The sequence below is a fragment of the Dermacentor silvarum genome, chromosome 3 (genome assembly GCF_013339745.2).
Source record: "Dermacentor silvarum isolate Dsil-2018 chromosome 3, BIME_Dsil_1.4, whole genome shotgun sequence".
NCBI classification, from domain to species: Eukaryota; Metazoa; Arthropoda; class Arachnida; order Ixodida; family Ixodidae; genus Dermacentor; species Dermacentor silvarum.
Window position 1 is genome coordinate 40,467,767 of NC_051156.1, and position 13,766 is coordinate 40,481,532.

At 46.8% G+C, this 13,766-nt stretch overlaps 1 protein-coding gene across 1 annotated transcript in view; it reads left to right on the top strand.

The window, feature by feature from the left end:
- LOC119443797 (uncharacterized) overlaps positions 1-13,766 on the top strand; it is a 454,815-nt gene that overhangs the window by 327,025 nt on the left and 114,024 nt on the right. Inside the window, exon 12 of the mRNA XM_037708465.2 lies at positions 10,482-10,637. Within this exon, the coding sequence (XP_037564393.2) occupies positions 10,482-10,637 (156 nt within the window). The remainder of the gene's footprint in view (positions 1-10,481; positions 10,638-13,766) is intronic.

Genomic DNA, 13,766 nt, shown 5'->3' on the forward strand with positions numbered 1-13,766 from the left:
TGCGCAGTCCCGCTACAGCGTGTTCGGCCGTGAATTACTTGTAGTTTACCTGGCTATCAAACATTTTCGCCATTTCCTCGAAGGCCGTGCATTTACTGCCTTGACAGACCCAAGCCCCTTGTGCACGCAATGAATCGTTCTGCGTCCTGTTACTCGCCCCGCGAGAGTCGACACCTTTCCTACATCTCCGAGTTTACAACAGCGTTCCGACACATCAAGAGTACCGACAACGTTCTAGCCGACGTTCTGAGTCATGTCAATGCCGTTTCCACGTTGACGTCGGAGCCTTTCATCATCGATGTCGACTTACTCGCCCGTCAAGAGCCTGACGACACCGAACTTCGTACACTCCGAAATTTGTCAACGTCCCTGAAATTGGAGGGCGTCGTCGTGACTCCAGATGGTACATCCGTCGTCTGCGACACTTCTACCGACACGCTTAGACCATACATTCCGGAATCCCTTCGCAGACGTCTATTTGAAACCGTGCACCACCTGTCGCATCCTGGCATACGCATGACACAGAAGCTCCTTTCCAGTCGTTTCGTTTGGCCTCGGCTAAACGCACAAGTTCGCGATTGGGTTCGCTGCTGTTTGTCGTGTCAACGCACCAAGATCCAGTGTCACCCCATTCCGCCTGCGAAGTCTTTTCTTCCACCGGATGCTCGTTTTGACACCGTACACCTGGACCTCGTCGGCCCTCTCGCATCTTCGAAAGGTTACTGCTACATACTGACATGCATCGACCGCTATACATGTTGGCCAGAAGCTACACCTATATCTGACATCTCAGCGCCCACTGTTGCAGCTGCTTTCGTGTCTACATGGATTGCAAGGTTTGGCTGCCCATCCACAATAGTCACCGATCGCGGTCGGCAGTTTGACTCCGCCCTCTTCAACGAGCTACTCAAGCTAGTCGGAACGACACGTTTTCGCACGACTGCTTTCCACCCGCAGTGCAGTGGACTCATTGAACGTTTTCATCGGCATCTCAAGGCCTCTCTTGTGGCGCATAAATTGCCGGAGAAGTGGGTTCTGCATTTGCCTCTTGTCTTACTTGGCCTCAGAGCCGCACTCAAGAGCGACCTAGGTTGATCCTGTGCTGAGCTCGTCTACGGCACTTATACCTACGCCTTCCATGCGATTTCTTGGTCGCCACCAGCAAAACACCTATGCCATTGCCTGCCGACTACGTTGCCGAACTGCAAGCTTTCTTCAGCCAGATGCGCCCCGTGCCTATACGTTCGCAAGAAGCAAGGTCTCCGTACGTTTCTCCCGCACTCACCTCTGCTACCAACGTTTTCGTGCGTTACTGTGCCGTGCGGAAGCCTTTGCAGCCACACTCATCATCATCAGCCTATATTTTATGTCCATTGCAGGACGAAGGGCTCTCCCTGCGATCTACAATTACCCCTGTCTTGCGCTAGCCTATTCCAACTTGCGCCTGCAAATTTCCCAACTTCATCATCCCATCTGGTTTTCTGCTGACTTCGACTGCGCTTCCCTTCTCTTGGTATCCATTCTGGAACCCTAATGGTCTACCGGTTATCCATCCTACGCATTACATGGCCTGACCAGCTCCATTTCTTGCGCTTAATGTCAACTAGAATATCGGCTATCCCCGTTTGTTCTCTGATCCACATCGCTCTCTTCCTGTCTCTTAACGTTACGCCTAACATTTTTCGTTCCATCGCTCTTTGTGCGGTCCTTAACTTGTTCTCGAGCTTCTTCGTTAACCTCCAAGTTTCTGCCCCATATGTTAGCACCGGTAGAATGCAATGATTGTACACTTTTCTTTTCAACGACAGTGGTAAGCGCCCAGTCAGGATTTGGTAATGCCTGCCGCATGCACTCCAACCCAATTTTATTCTTCTGTAAATTTCTTTCTCGTGATCAGGGTCCCCTGTGAGTAATTGATCTAGATAAACGTACTGCTTTACAGACTCTAGAGGCTGACTGGCGATCCTGAATTCTAGTTCCCTCAGCCAGGCTATTGTACATTATCTTTGTCTTGTGCATATTCATCTTCAACCCAATTCTTATACTTTCTCGATTAAGGTCCTTAATCATTTGTTGTAATTCGTCTCCATTGTTGCTGAATAGGACAATGTCATCTGCAAATTGAAGGTTGCTGAGATATTTGCCGTTGCTCCTCACTCCTAAGCCTTCTCAGTCTAAGAGCTTGAATGCTTCTTCTAAGCATGCAGTGAATAGCATTGGAGAGATTGTGTCTCCTTGCCTGACCCCTTTCTTGATAGGTAACTTTCTACTTTTCTTGTGGAGAACCAAGGTAGCTGTGAAATCCTTTCAGATATTTGCTAAGATATTCACGTATGCCTCCTGCACTCCTTGATTACGCAATGCATCTCTACTGAATCAAATGCCTTTTCATAATCTATGAAAGCCATATAGAGAGGTTCAATGTACTCCGCAGATTTCTCGATTACCTGATTTGACATGGATATGATCCATCGTAGAATATCCCTTCCTGAAGCCAGCCTGTTCTCTTGGTTGGCTGAAATCAACTGTTGCCCTGATTCTATTGGAAATTATCTTGGTGAATATTTTATACAATACTGAAAGCAAGCTAATGGGTCTATAATTCTTCAGTTCCTTAACGTCTCCCTTCTTATGGATTAGTATAATGTTGGCGTTCTTCCAGCTCTCTGGTACACATGAAGTTGTGAGGCATTGCGTATAAAGGGCCGCAAGCTTTTCAAGCATGATATCTCCTCCATCTTTGATTAATTCTACTGTTATTCCATCTTCTCCAGCAGCTTTTCCCCTGGTCATGTCTTTCAAGGTCCCTTCTAACTTGAGCGCTAGTTATAGAAGGAGCCTCTGTATCCGGTTCATCACTATTTTGAATGAAAGTAGCTTGGCTGTTTTGGGCACTGCACAAGTCAGTATAAAATTCTTCCGCTGCTTTTACTATGTCATCGAAATTGATGATGATATTACCATGCTTATCTTTCAGTGCATACATCTAGCCTTGTCCTATGCCAAGATTTCTTCTTACTGATTTAATGCTACGTCCATATTTTACGGCTTCCTCAATCTTTCCCACGTTATAATTGCGAATATCCCTTACTTTTTTCTTGTTGATTAGTTTTGACAGTTCAGCGAACTTTATCTGATCTCTTGGGTTGGACATTTTCATCTTCTGTCGTTTCTTTATTAGGTCCTTTGTTTCTTGGGAGAGCTTACCTACTGGTTGTCTTGGTGCCCTACCTCCCACTTCAATTGCTGCTTCTGAGATCAACCTAGTTACGGTTTCATTCCTTACCTCTAAGTTGTCTTCATCTTCCTTTTCTAAAGCTGCATATTTGTTTGCAAGCACCAGCCTGAATTGGTCTGCTTTTACCCTTACTGCCTCTAGGTTGGCCTGTTTCCTCTTGACTAATTTCACTCTCTCTCTTCAAATTGGGAGAAATCCTAGACCTCATAACCTATGGTCACTGCACTTAACCTTACCTAACACTTCTACATCCTGCACTATGCTTGGATCGGCAGAGAGTATGAGATCTATTTCATTCCTTGTTTCTCCATTGGGGCTTTTCCAGGTCCACTTCCTGTTGCTGCGCTTCCTGAAGAAGGTATTTATTATTCGGAGCGTATTCCTTTCCGCGAATTCTACTAACATCTCTCCTCTTGCATTCCTAGAATCGATGCCGTAGTTGCCAATTGCTTGCTCACCAACCTGCCTTTTCCCCACTTTTGCATTGAAGTCGCCGATGACTAAAGTATACTGAGTTTGCACCTTTCTCATTGCTAGTTCAACATCTTCATAAAACTGTTCTATTTCTTCATCATCGTGACTAGAGGTTGGAGCATAGGCTTGGACTACCTTCATGTTGTACCTCCTATACAGCTTTACTACGACGACTGCTACCCTCTCATTAATGCTGTAGAATTCATCAATCTTGCCCGCTATGTTGTTAGGCACTAGAAATCCTACCCCGGATTCGTTCTTATCTGGAAGACCTCTGTAGCAGAGGACGTGGCCGTTAGTCAGCACTGTGTAAGCCTCACCAGTTCTTCTAACCTCACTAAGGCCAATAATATCCCAGGAAATGCCTGATAATTCTTTAAATAGTCCTGCTAAGCTAGCCTCACTCGAGAGGGCGCGCGTGTTGAACGTTGCTAGGTTCAGTTTCCATTGGCGGCCTGTCTTGACCCAGAGATTCTTATCACCCTCTGCCCGTAGCCAGTCTGACCGCCGCCTTGGTCAGGTGCTCCGCAGCCACTGGGAACTGAGGGCCTTGGGTTAATTGTCGGAGACATGAGGGAGGTAGTGGCCGAATACTGCACCCGGGAGGCCGATTCCTGTTCTGGTGAGGGAGTGACTTTGATGAAGCTTAGTGGGCCTTCCTAGTTTGGTTGCACCTGAACTAGTATAGCCCCACTAGCTCTCGGCGATATATATATTTTTTTCTTGCCGGTGTCAGGCACCACTCCATGCCTGAAAATGTGGTGGCCTGGAGTAGGATTCGAACTTACGACCTTCAGATTTGAAGCCGGGTATTCTACCCCTGCTCCCCGCCACCACAGGTTCTCGTCCGATCCCCGAAGCTAAGCAGACGCACTACTCCGGGCCATATTGTGTTCTCGAGCGTCGTCCGACGACTTTTGTCGTGAACGTCAACGGCCGATCGGACACAATTGCCCTGGAACGTCTCAAACTCGCCTACATAGAAGCAACCCCGTCATCGGCCTCACCAATGTTCGACGCAACCCTGCTGCATCTATCGACGCCGCCTCCGTCCATGACATACAAGACCAACGCCAGGACACGCCGCGTCACGTGGACATTTCATCGTGCGTCGAACTTTCCTTCTCTCTAGGTGGGAGGCCTCTGTAGCGGCAGCAGCATCGGCATCGCCTGAGAATTATGAGACGCTCGCGTCTACGCGAGGCACGAGCAGCTGGCATGCTCCGGCACGGGCTAGCATTCCGAGACAGATTAAAAAATGCTACGCCAAGTGATCGGTTGTCGGTTTTTCCTCTCCCGCGAGAGCCTGAGACTTTACCGGTCTACGTGGTCGCTCTTCGCCACAATATCATTATTGTCGAAAACAGCACTTTTATAATGTACTATTTAATTTAACCTGTTTAACTTTGCTTAGACTCATTCATTTTTATTAGTGAAATTTTACTGTTAGTTGCGATTTAACAATTATTATGCAGGCTTAAACTCTAAACTCCCGCTAAAGGGAACCATGTGTGGATGCGAAGCAGTGGGGAGATGGTTAGCTTGAGCGGGAGATGGTTTCATGGCAGCGCCCCTAGCGCTGAAGGTTGCGCTGCGCAGGAGAGTGAATGAGGCGCGCGTGCCTCATTTGATTCAGTTTTCATACCGCGGAACTACCGTGGCGCCCCAGCGGAGTATGCAGCTGTCGCATCACCTGTCGTGCGCGCCGCTCCGGATTTCTAGAGGAGAGAAAGGGGGGAGCATAGCAGAGGAGAGAGAGGGGGAGGGGACGCGCATGCGCTGTGGGGGTGTGGCACGCAGGCGCCGCTACACTGAGGATTCCTAGAGGAGAAAAAGGGGGGAGCGTAGGAGAGGAGAGTGAGGGGGAGGGGACGCGCGTGCGCGGTGGAACGCGGGCCTCGCTCCACAGAGGATTTCTATAGGGGGAGCGTAGGCGAGGGGAGAGTGAGGGAGGGGACGCGCATGCTCTGTGGGGGTGTGGCACGCGGGCGCCGCTCCGTGGAGGATTCCTAGAGAGAAAGGGGGGAGCGTAGGAGAGGAGAGAGAGGGAAGGGGACGCGCATGTGCTGTGGGGGGTGTGGGACGTCGCGGGAGGGACGGACAAAGCCTCCGCCATAAGCTGCTTTGCATCAAAAAACTTGCGCTGCTCATAAATTGCTATAAATCTACTCATCAGCAGGTTGATTTTGCTGGTCATTGTTAAGGCTCGTTTTCTTTAGAATTCCCTTTCACTGTATTTTCGTAGTTCCTTTTTATTTGGGGAGGGGGGGAACGGAACTGTACCCGGTATGTTATAGGTCGCGTGCGTGTAGAAACTGCTCACTTTATGTCACGCCTGCTTCTAAGAACCAACAGTGTTACCCCTATCTGTTCTCTTCTTGACTAAACGCAACACTTTTCTCGTCCCTTTAATATAGATAGCAATTATATGGACTCTCGGGACAACTTTCCGCATGTTGTTACTGTGCAGTTTCATATGAAGTCCCAAGTGCGATAGCATCGCGGTGTATGCTCTAGGTGCGAGGAAAGCGCATGCGAGGGTGAGCTAAAAAGGATGATGGCTTGGTGCTGCCACATCTTCTCGATCGCGAAAAGGAGGAATGCCGGGAGGGTGCGGGCCTTTATTTGACACGCGGAAGAGAGAGCGTGGGGATTTACACGCGCAGGATAGCGCATGTCACTGAAAAGAAAAGTGTACAATCATTGCTTCTACTCCGGCCTTGGCTGCCCATGGCTTGGCTGGTCGTGGTAGCGCATGGTCCTATATTGAAGGTTCTGTGCGGAGGCTTCAAAGGGTAGGTGAGCGTAGATAGCTGATGCCTTCCTCTAGTTCGCGGTGAAGCGAGAAACAGCAGAAAGGGAAGTTCGCTCGCCGCTACTGCCACTATTAATAACGCCAGGGTTCTGGCTGCTCTAATCCAGTGAGATGTGTTCATCGTTGCCTCTGCGCGCGTTACACCGCACTTGTCCAATAATTTGCTATCGTAATCAGTGCTGCGTCATTAGGCGCAACTGGTTTTTCTTCTCCTACCGTCTCTTTTCTGAACATAATGACTTTATCACCGCACGCAGCGCACCAGCTTATTTTAATTGTGCACGCCACAGAGAGGGGAAAAGGATGAACTAAGCGTACATGAACTCTGATAAGGAAATGAGTTATTTCCCTGGTGACAAGCCTACTCGCAATGCTCCTGGGGACCTCTTTCTGATGACATTGGCGTATTTCGAACGGCTGCTGTATAACACGCAGTTATTACCTGTTGTGTCATCATCTTAAGTCGGGATCATGCAGCTACATATTTTAGGCGGGAGAACGGTATTTTATGTAAATAAACTTTCTTTTCCTTCTTCATACTAGGATTATTTGTATATTTGACACGTTGCCTGACAAGAGGGCTTTTTCATAGTTATCAGAAAACACCAACAACTATTACAAACGGCCAGAATATAATTCATTGACTTGTAGAGCAACACGATGCCTAGAAAATTAATTAAATTATGGGGTTTTACGTGCCAAAACCGCCAACATTATACGCCAACATTAAACTAATCCATAAGAAGCCAGACGCTAAAGAATTGAAGAATTATAGACCCATTAGCTAGACCCACTAGGGGAAAAGCTGCTGGAGAAAATAGAATAACAGTAGATTTAATCAAAGATGGAGGAGATATCATGCTTGAAAAGCTTGCGGCCCTTTATACGCAATGCCTCACAACTTCATGTGTACCAGAGAGCTGGAAGAACGCCAACATTATACTAATCCAAAGAAGGGAGACGTTAAAGAACTGAAGAATTATAGACCCATTAGCTTGCTTTCAGTATTGTATAAAATATTCACCAAGATAATTTCCAATAGAATCAGGGCAACAGTTGACTTCAGCCAACCAAGAGAACAGGCTGGCTTCAGGAAGGGATATTCTACGATGGATCATATCCATGTCATCAATCAGGTAATCGAGAAATCTGTGGAGTACAATCAACCTCTCTATATGGCTTTCATAGATTACGAAAATGCATTTGATTCAGTAGAGATACCAGCAGTATTAGAGGCATTGCGTAATCAAGGAGTACAGGAAGCATACGTGAATATCTTAGCAAAGATCTACAAGGATTTCACAGCTACCTTGGTTCTCCACAAGAAAAGTAGAAAGTTACCTATCAAGAAAGGGGTCAGGCAAGGAGACACAATCTCTCCAATGCTATTCACGGCATGCCTAGAAGAAGTATTCAAGCTCTTAGGCTGGGAAGGCTTAGGAGTGAGGATCAACGGTGAATATCCCAGCAACCTCCGATTTGCTGATGACATTGTCCTATTCAGCAACAATGGAGACGAATTACAGCAAATGATTGAGGACCTGAACCGAGAAAGTGTAAGAGTGGGGTTGAAGATTAATATGCAGAAGACAAAGATAATGTTCAATAGCCTGGTGTGGGAACAAGAATTCAGGATCGCCAGTCAGCCTCTAGTCTGTAAAGGAGTACGTTTATCTAGGTCAATTACTCACAGGGGACCCTGATCACGAGAAAGAAATTTACAGAAGAATAAAATTAAGTTGGAGTGCATACGGCAGGCATTGCCAAATCCTGACTGGGAGCTTACCACTGTCATTAAAAAAGAAAAGTGTACAATCATTGCATTCTACCAGTGCTAACATATGGGGCAGAAACTTGGAGGTTAACAAAGAAGCTAGAGAACAAGTTAAGGACCGCACAAAGAGCGATGGAACGAAAAATCTTAGGACTAACGTTAAGAGACAGGAAGAAGCCGTGTGAATCAGAGAACAAACGGGGATAGCCGATATTCTAGTTAACATTAAGCGGAAGAAATGGAGCTGGGCAGGCCATGTAATGCCTAGGATGGATAACCGGTGGACCATTAGGGTTACAGAATGGATACTAAGAAAAGGGAAGCGCAGTCGAGGACGGCAGAAAACCAGGTGGTATGATGAAGTTAGGAAATTTGCAGGCGCAAGTTGAAATACGCTAGCGCAAGACAGGGGTAATTCGAGATCGCAGGGAGAGGCCTTCGTCCTGCAGTGGACATAATATAGGCTGATGATGATGATGATGACGTGCCAAAACCGCGATCTGATTATGAGGAACGCCGTAGTGGGGGACGCGGGAAATTTGGACCACCCGGGGTTCTGTAACGTGCACCCAATCTAAGTACACGGGTGTTTTCGCATTTCGCCCCCATCGATATGCGGCCTCCGTGGCCGGGATTCGATCCCGCGACCTCGTCGTCAGCAGCCCAATACCATAACCACTGACAAACCATGGCGGGTTAGGCATAGGAAAAGATAAATGTAAACCTTACGACTACGAATTAGTGCATGACCCGCAGAAACTACCCAGCAAGTGCCAAATACATGAATTGGAATCATGTTGCCTAAAATTGTTGTTACAAAAACGAGTAGTGTTTATTTGCACACTTCATGTTGTGCTTTTTTGATGCGAAATATATTCCACATGTCTCACGTGACTTGTGCCAAAATGTAAATATACGCTAGTGCCACGTTGCTGGAAAGAGCTAAGGTAATCGCTTGTTTGCCATCGCTTGGAGCAAGCCAGACAATATGTATGTTGCCTAATTACATAATCCTTTAATCAACTTCATTATCTATTAAATTCGCAGCAAAAGTGCCAACAAGAAAAGCGCCGACCGCTATGAAAAGCCCGCCAAAGGCCGTAGAAAGATGCACGCGGCTAGTCGCGTGGTTCTTGCTTTCGCAAGCGTCTTTTGAGGCTTTGAAAAAAACCTTCATGCAGCACATAGTGAGCAACAGAAAGCTGGATCGGGAACTCCTCAAGATGATGTACAATTTTATAAGCGACAATTTTTCGCGGCGAATGTAATGTTTGAGAAGCTGATTTTTAATATAATAATTTTGGCCTCCATACACGGCGCACCATAACCGCCCGCAGTGAACGTTCGGGGTCCTGACCAGCGCTGTGTCCACCGCCGACTCGCTTGCTCATGCCTGGCTGCTCATGAATACGGCCACTGGAGTTGTCGACGCTGCGCCACCTATGTCGCTAGGCAAAATATAAAGCAGTAATATGACTCACGACGGCAAACAACGACTTGCCCTTGGTGCAGTCCCGAGACGCGGCATATATATATATATATATATATATATACCGCAGGTGTTATGGTGGGACTCATGGTACATCATTGCAGGGAAAAATTACGAGGCCAGTTTAATGCTGCAGCTTGTTAAATGCGAGAGCTGGTGCGTGTAGATGCAGAGGCCCATGCAAATAGTGCCTTTGCGCTATTGCACACTATAAGGATGTGTCCATAACTGTGCACATGAAGAAATATAAGCTAATATGTTTCTCCTATTTTATTGCCTCTAAAATAAAGCAGTACATTTTTTGATGATTGGATAAGATCATTGCATGTGAAAGGGATAATGCCGATATCATATTGCTGATCATTCTTCAAGGGAACGGAGGACTATTATGCTAAGTTGAATTGAGAATCTACTGCGGGTAAAAAATGTATTGGAATTCTTACAAGAGTGTGCCGATAGCATACGTATATTTCGTTCGAGCTCGCCAATGCGGAGTCTCCATATCCTCAATCTAGAGAGCTATGCCTCAGACATACTTTTCTATTACAATGCACACTTTTGCTGAGAAAGGGTTGGAACACATAACTGATGAATACGTGTGACAATATATTCGTGCCCACGCAGTGTATCGACGAAGTAACGTGACAAATGCTCTATTCTACAAAACCTTAATGCGTTTGCTCCATTACAGATGAAAGAAGCTGCGGGTAAGCTTAACGGCACATTGAGCACCATTGGAGGATCAGGAAAGAGTGCTGGCCCGAGTACACTGTTCGCAACGCAGCTTGCTTACCCAAAGACCCCATTCACGCCTGACCTGCTAAAAAGAACTGACATCGCAGAATTCGTAAGTGACCATTTTCAATGTACATGCGCACGCGCACAAATGAATAATCTGATATTCATGATCTGTCAGCACAACAACTAGACAAAGAGGAAAAGGAAGAGACGATAACAGGCGCCGAGGAGTTTCAGGTTATGGATAAAAGTCAGCCTTCCTAATGACTGGTTCCTGCACAGAGCTCGCCAAAACCCAAAGTTTAAGCGTTGTCACTGACTAATGCTACTGTTGAGTCGAATTCATTATTTAACCCATGCTTTAATTAGCTTCGTTGTTTATTGTCTTCAGATGTTCAATAGATCAATTAAAAATTTCCACTCGATTCCCCGAATCTCCTGCCAAATTTGAAAGAAAGGTCTACCACTCCGTCAGTTCTAAAGCTTTGAGGTCTCATACCAACATTTATTCGCTGATCAGCATTCACCACTCATGAATGCAACAACCGCCCTCCTTGACTTCAGTGTGTGGCCTCAAGTCACCAAAAACCACGCCCAAAGCTATTGAACCTACGAATGCTCTTCCGGCTGAAGGCCTACGCCGAGCATGCTTATGCGGCGACGTGCGTTTGAAACATAGCTAAGTGGCAATAAAAAAATTCTGGCAGAAGCCTCTTAAATGGCTTTCGACTTTAGTGCGATTAGTATTGAAGCAATGTACCGATACACTGTGTTGCCACCACTGAACTGTAAGATGTACAGGCATGTATACATCCTGAAGCATCTCTCACGCAACCTTTTTAGTGACCCTGTAAATGCTCTGTACGAGAGAAGAGTTGCGCCTACCTTTGCCTTTCGCTGCTCGCGCTGCTATTCGCCGAGCGCCATTACGAGGTCTTAAATGACGTCAAATGTTCCACCGCTCAGCAGAGAAGTCAACTTCACGGACGCGACGCCATCTTTTCATTACCTTCAAAGTTCAATGCCATCTACATCGCAATCCACTTCCGTAAACGCGTTGCCTGATATCAAATACATGTATGACATTATTGACATGCGTGGAATCACACCATGAATGAAACGAAATGCAGACATGTATGACATGCACGCATGACATGACATACATAACATGAATGGCATAGCATACATAACATGTCATTCATGTCGTGATATAAATAACGCGCACGCACGACATGTCATGACAAGAGTGATATGCATTCTTGACGTGATAAATGACATAACACCCATGACAGAAATGGCATGCATGCATCACATCGCATACATGAGATGAATGCCTTGTAATAAAATGAACATAGATGACGTGTGCATGACGTGACATACTATAACAAATTGTACAGTCGCAGCAAATTGATTAGGTTGCATATGGCCCGAATATTTACCGTTTTGAGAGCGTTCCTTTCTCGAAAAGTGCACCAAACGATATTGCTTGGATACCCTAGGCTGTTAGAAGTGATGTAGAAATTTCTTTTTGCCGGCACCATAAACTTCAAAGATGCACGCGTTGATTGTGCTACTTTCTGTCCTGGCGGCCGCATTCACCTTGCAATGGGGCTGGCGCGCTGGAGTTACTGTGGCGCAGCCTGGTGGCGTCCGACGATGTTGGCTGCGTAGATTAAGATGGATGGTGCACCTTGAGTTAAAGGTCTCGCTAGTTTTGTGCGTTGTGTTGAGTTCTGTGAGTAGTTCTCAGACTCGAAAAGTGCTTGAAACGTACGCACGACTTTGTGCGCTACCGCCGGCCTCATCGGACATGGAAAGCAAGCGCTCTCTGCTTCGACAAACCGCGTCGAAAGCAGGTGGCCCTGACGATTACGCTTAGCAGCGCGCGGTCCCGAAGCGTGGTATCCGCCGTTATTGTTGCTTGGTAAATTGTCATGAACATGAGGATCGTAATTCTGATTTGTGGTTGTTTCGGTTCCTCCGAAAGCCGTATGAAGCGGAGCGACGGGAACGCTGGATACGTGCTGTTCGACGCGTGAAATACGCAAGAGAAACGTTGTCTGCTATCTAGACATGTAGGGTATTTACAACCTGTGCATGTAGGGTACGCAATGCAGCTCGTTCACCTGCCGAGCACCCCGAACGAATTAAACTTGATGTGGCTTAGCTTAGCTAACCCCGAATATATATGCAAAGTGAAAGCTTAGTTTTTTTTTCTTTTTTCGTCAAAAACCTGCCTATATCCACGGCTGTGGTCCCGCTTCCGGCGCTTTGCGAGCCGAACGGCTTGCTCTTCCTCAGTCTCCGACAATAGCGTCGTGCGCTTGGCATTCGGGATCCTCTCCGGTGAAGCAGATCGCCGGGCGATATCCGCGGGGTGGTCAGACGCCGCTTGCCGACGACGGCTCAAAGCCTCCCGCTCACGCGCAACCATAGTTTCTCACTATAACACCTAGAGAGTAATTTGGCGCTGCTGTCTATGCAAGTTTCTTAAAGGGCGCTGCCGTCATGGGAATGACGGTTAATTTGTCTGCGAGGCTTGTGTTGGCTGTTGTTGAACGAGGCTTCGTCTAAAACGTGGATATGGCTACACAAATAATGCGTTCCTAAAGTAAAATCTACATAAAATGCTTTCGTTCACCCATATTACACCTGTCGAAGTTTACTCACCTACAATACAGAATAAAGCGAAGAAAAGCAAGAACAGACAAGTTGTTCCAAAGCGAGCGAGAATCTTGTCGTCTGTCCGCCAACTTTATCGGCCAGCTGATACTTTTAACGCTTCATATAATTGTACAGCCAATAATACGTCCTAATAATGAAACAAAACGTAATTGTGTGTAATAGCAAAGCTAAAACAGCTCTTTACGTGGTGTTTCAGCAGGAAATGAATTATTGTTACACACGGAACGGTGCTAGCCGGACGCGTCTTCAAAGCGTCCTGGCTCTCCGAGAACGGTGCTAATAAGAAGTCACAATACTGTATGCCGGCATTCCCATGCATACCACAGCGCAGCAGCGCCAGATTTCCCTCTAGGTAATATAGTAAGAAACTATACGCGCAACGCTCTTCCCGCTCCCGAGCGCGTTCGCGGCAGCGTTGGTCAAACGCGTTAGGAGACGTCGTTAGTTGCTCATGAATAGCTCATACCCCTTTAAGCAATGACTCATACCAACACCACCTGGAAGAGAGAAATGTAAGTGTTGTTGCTCATACCCCCTTAAACGGGGTACTCCT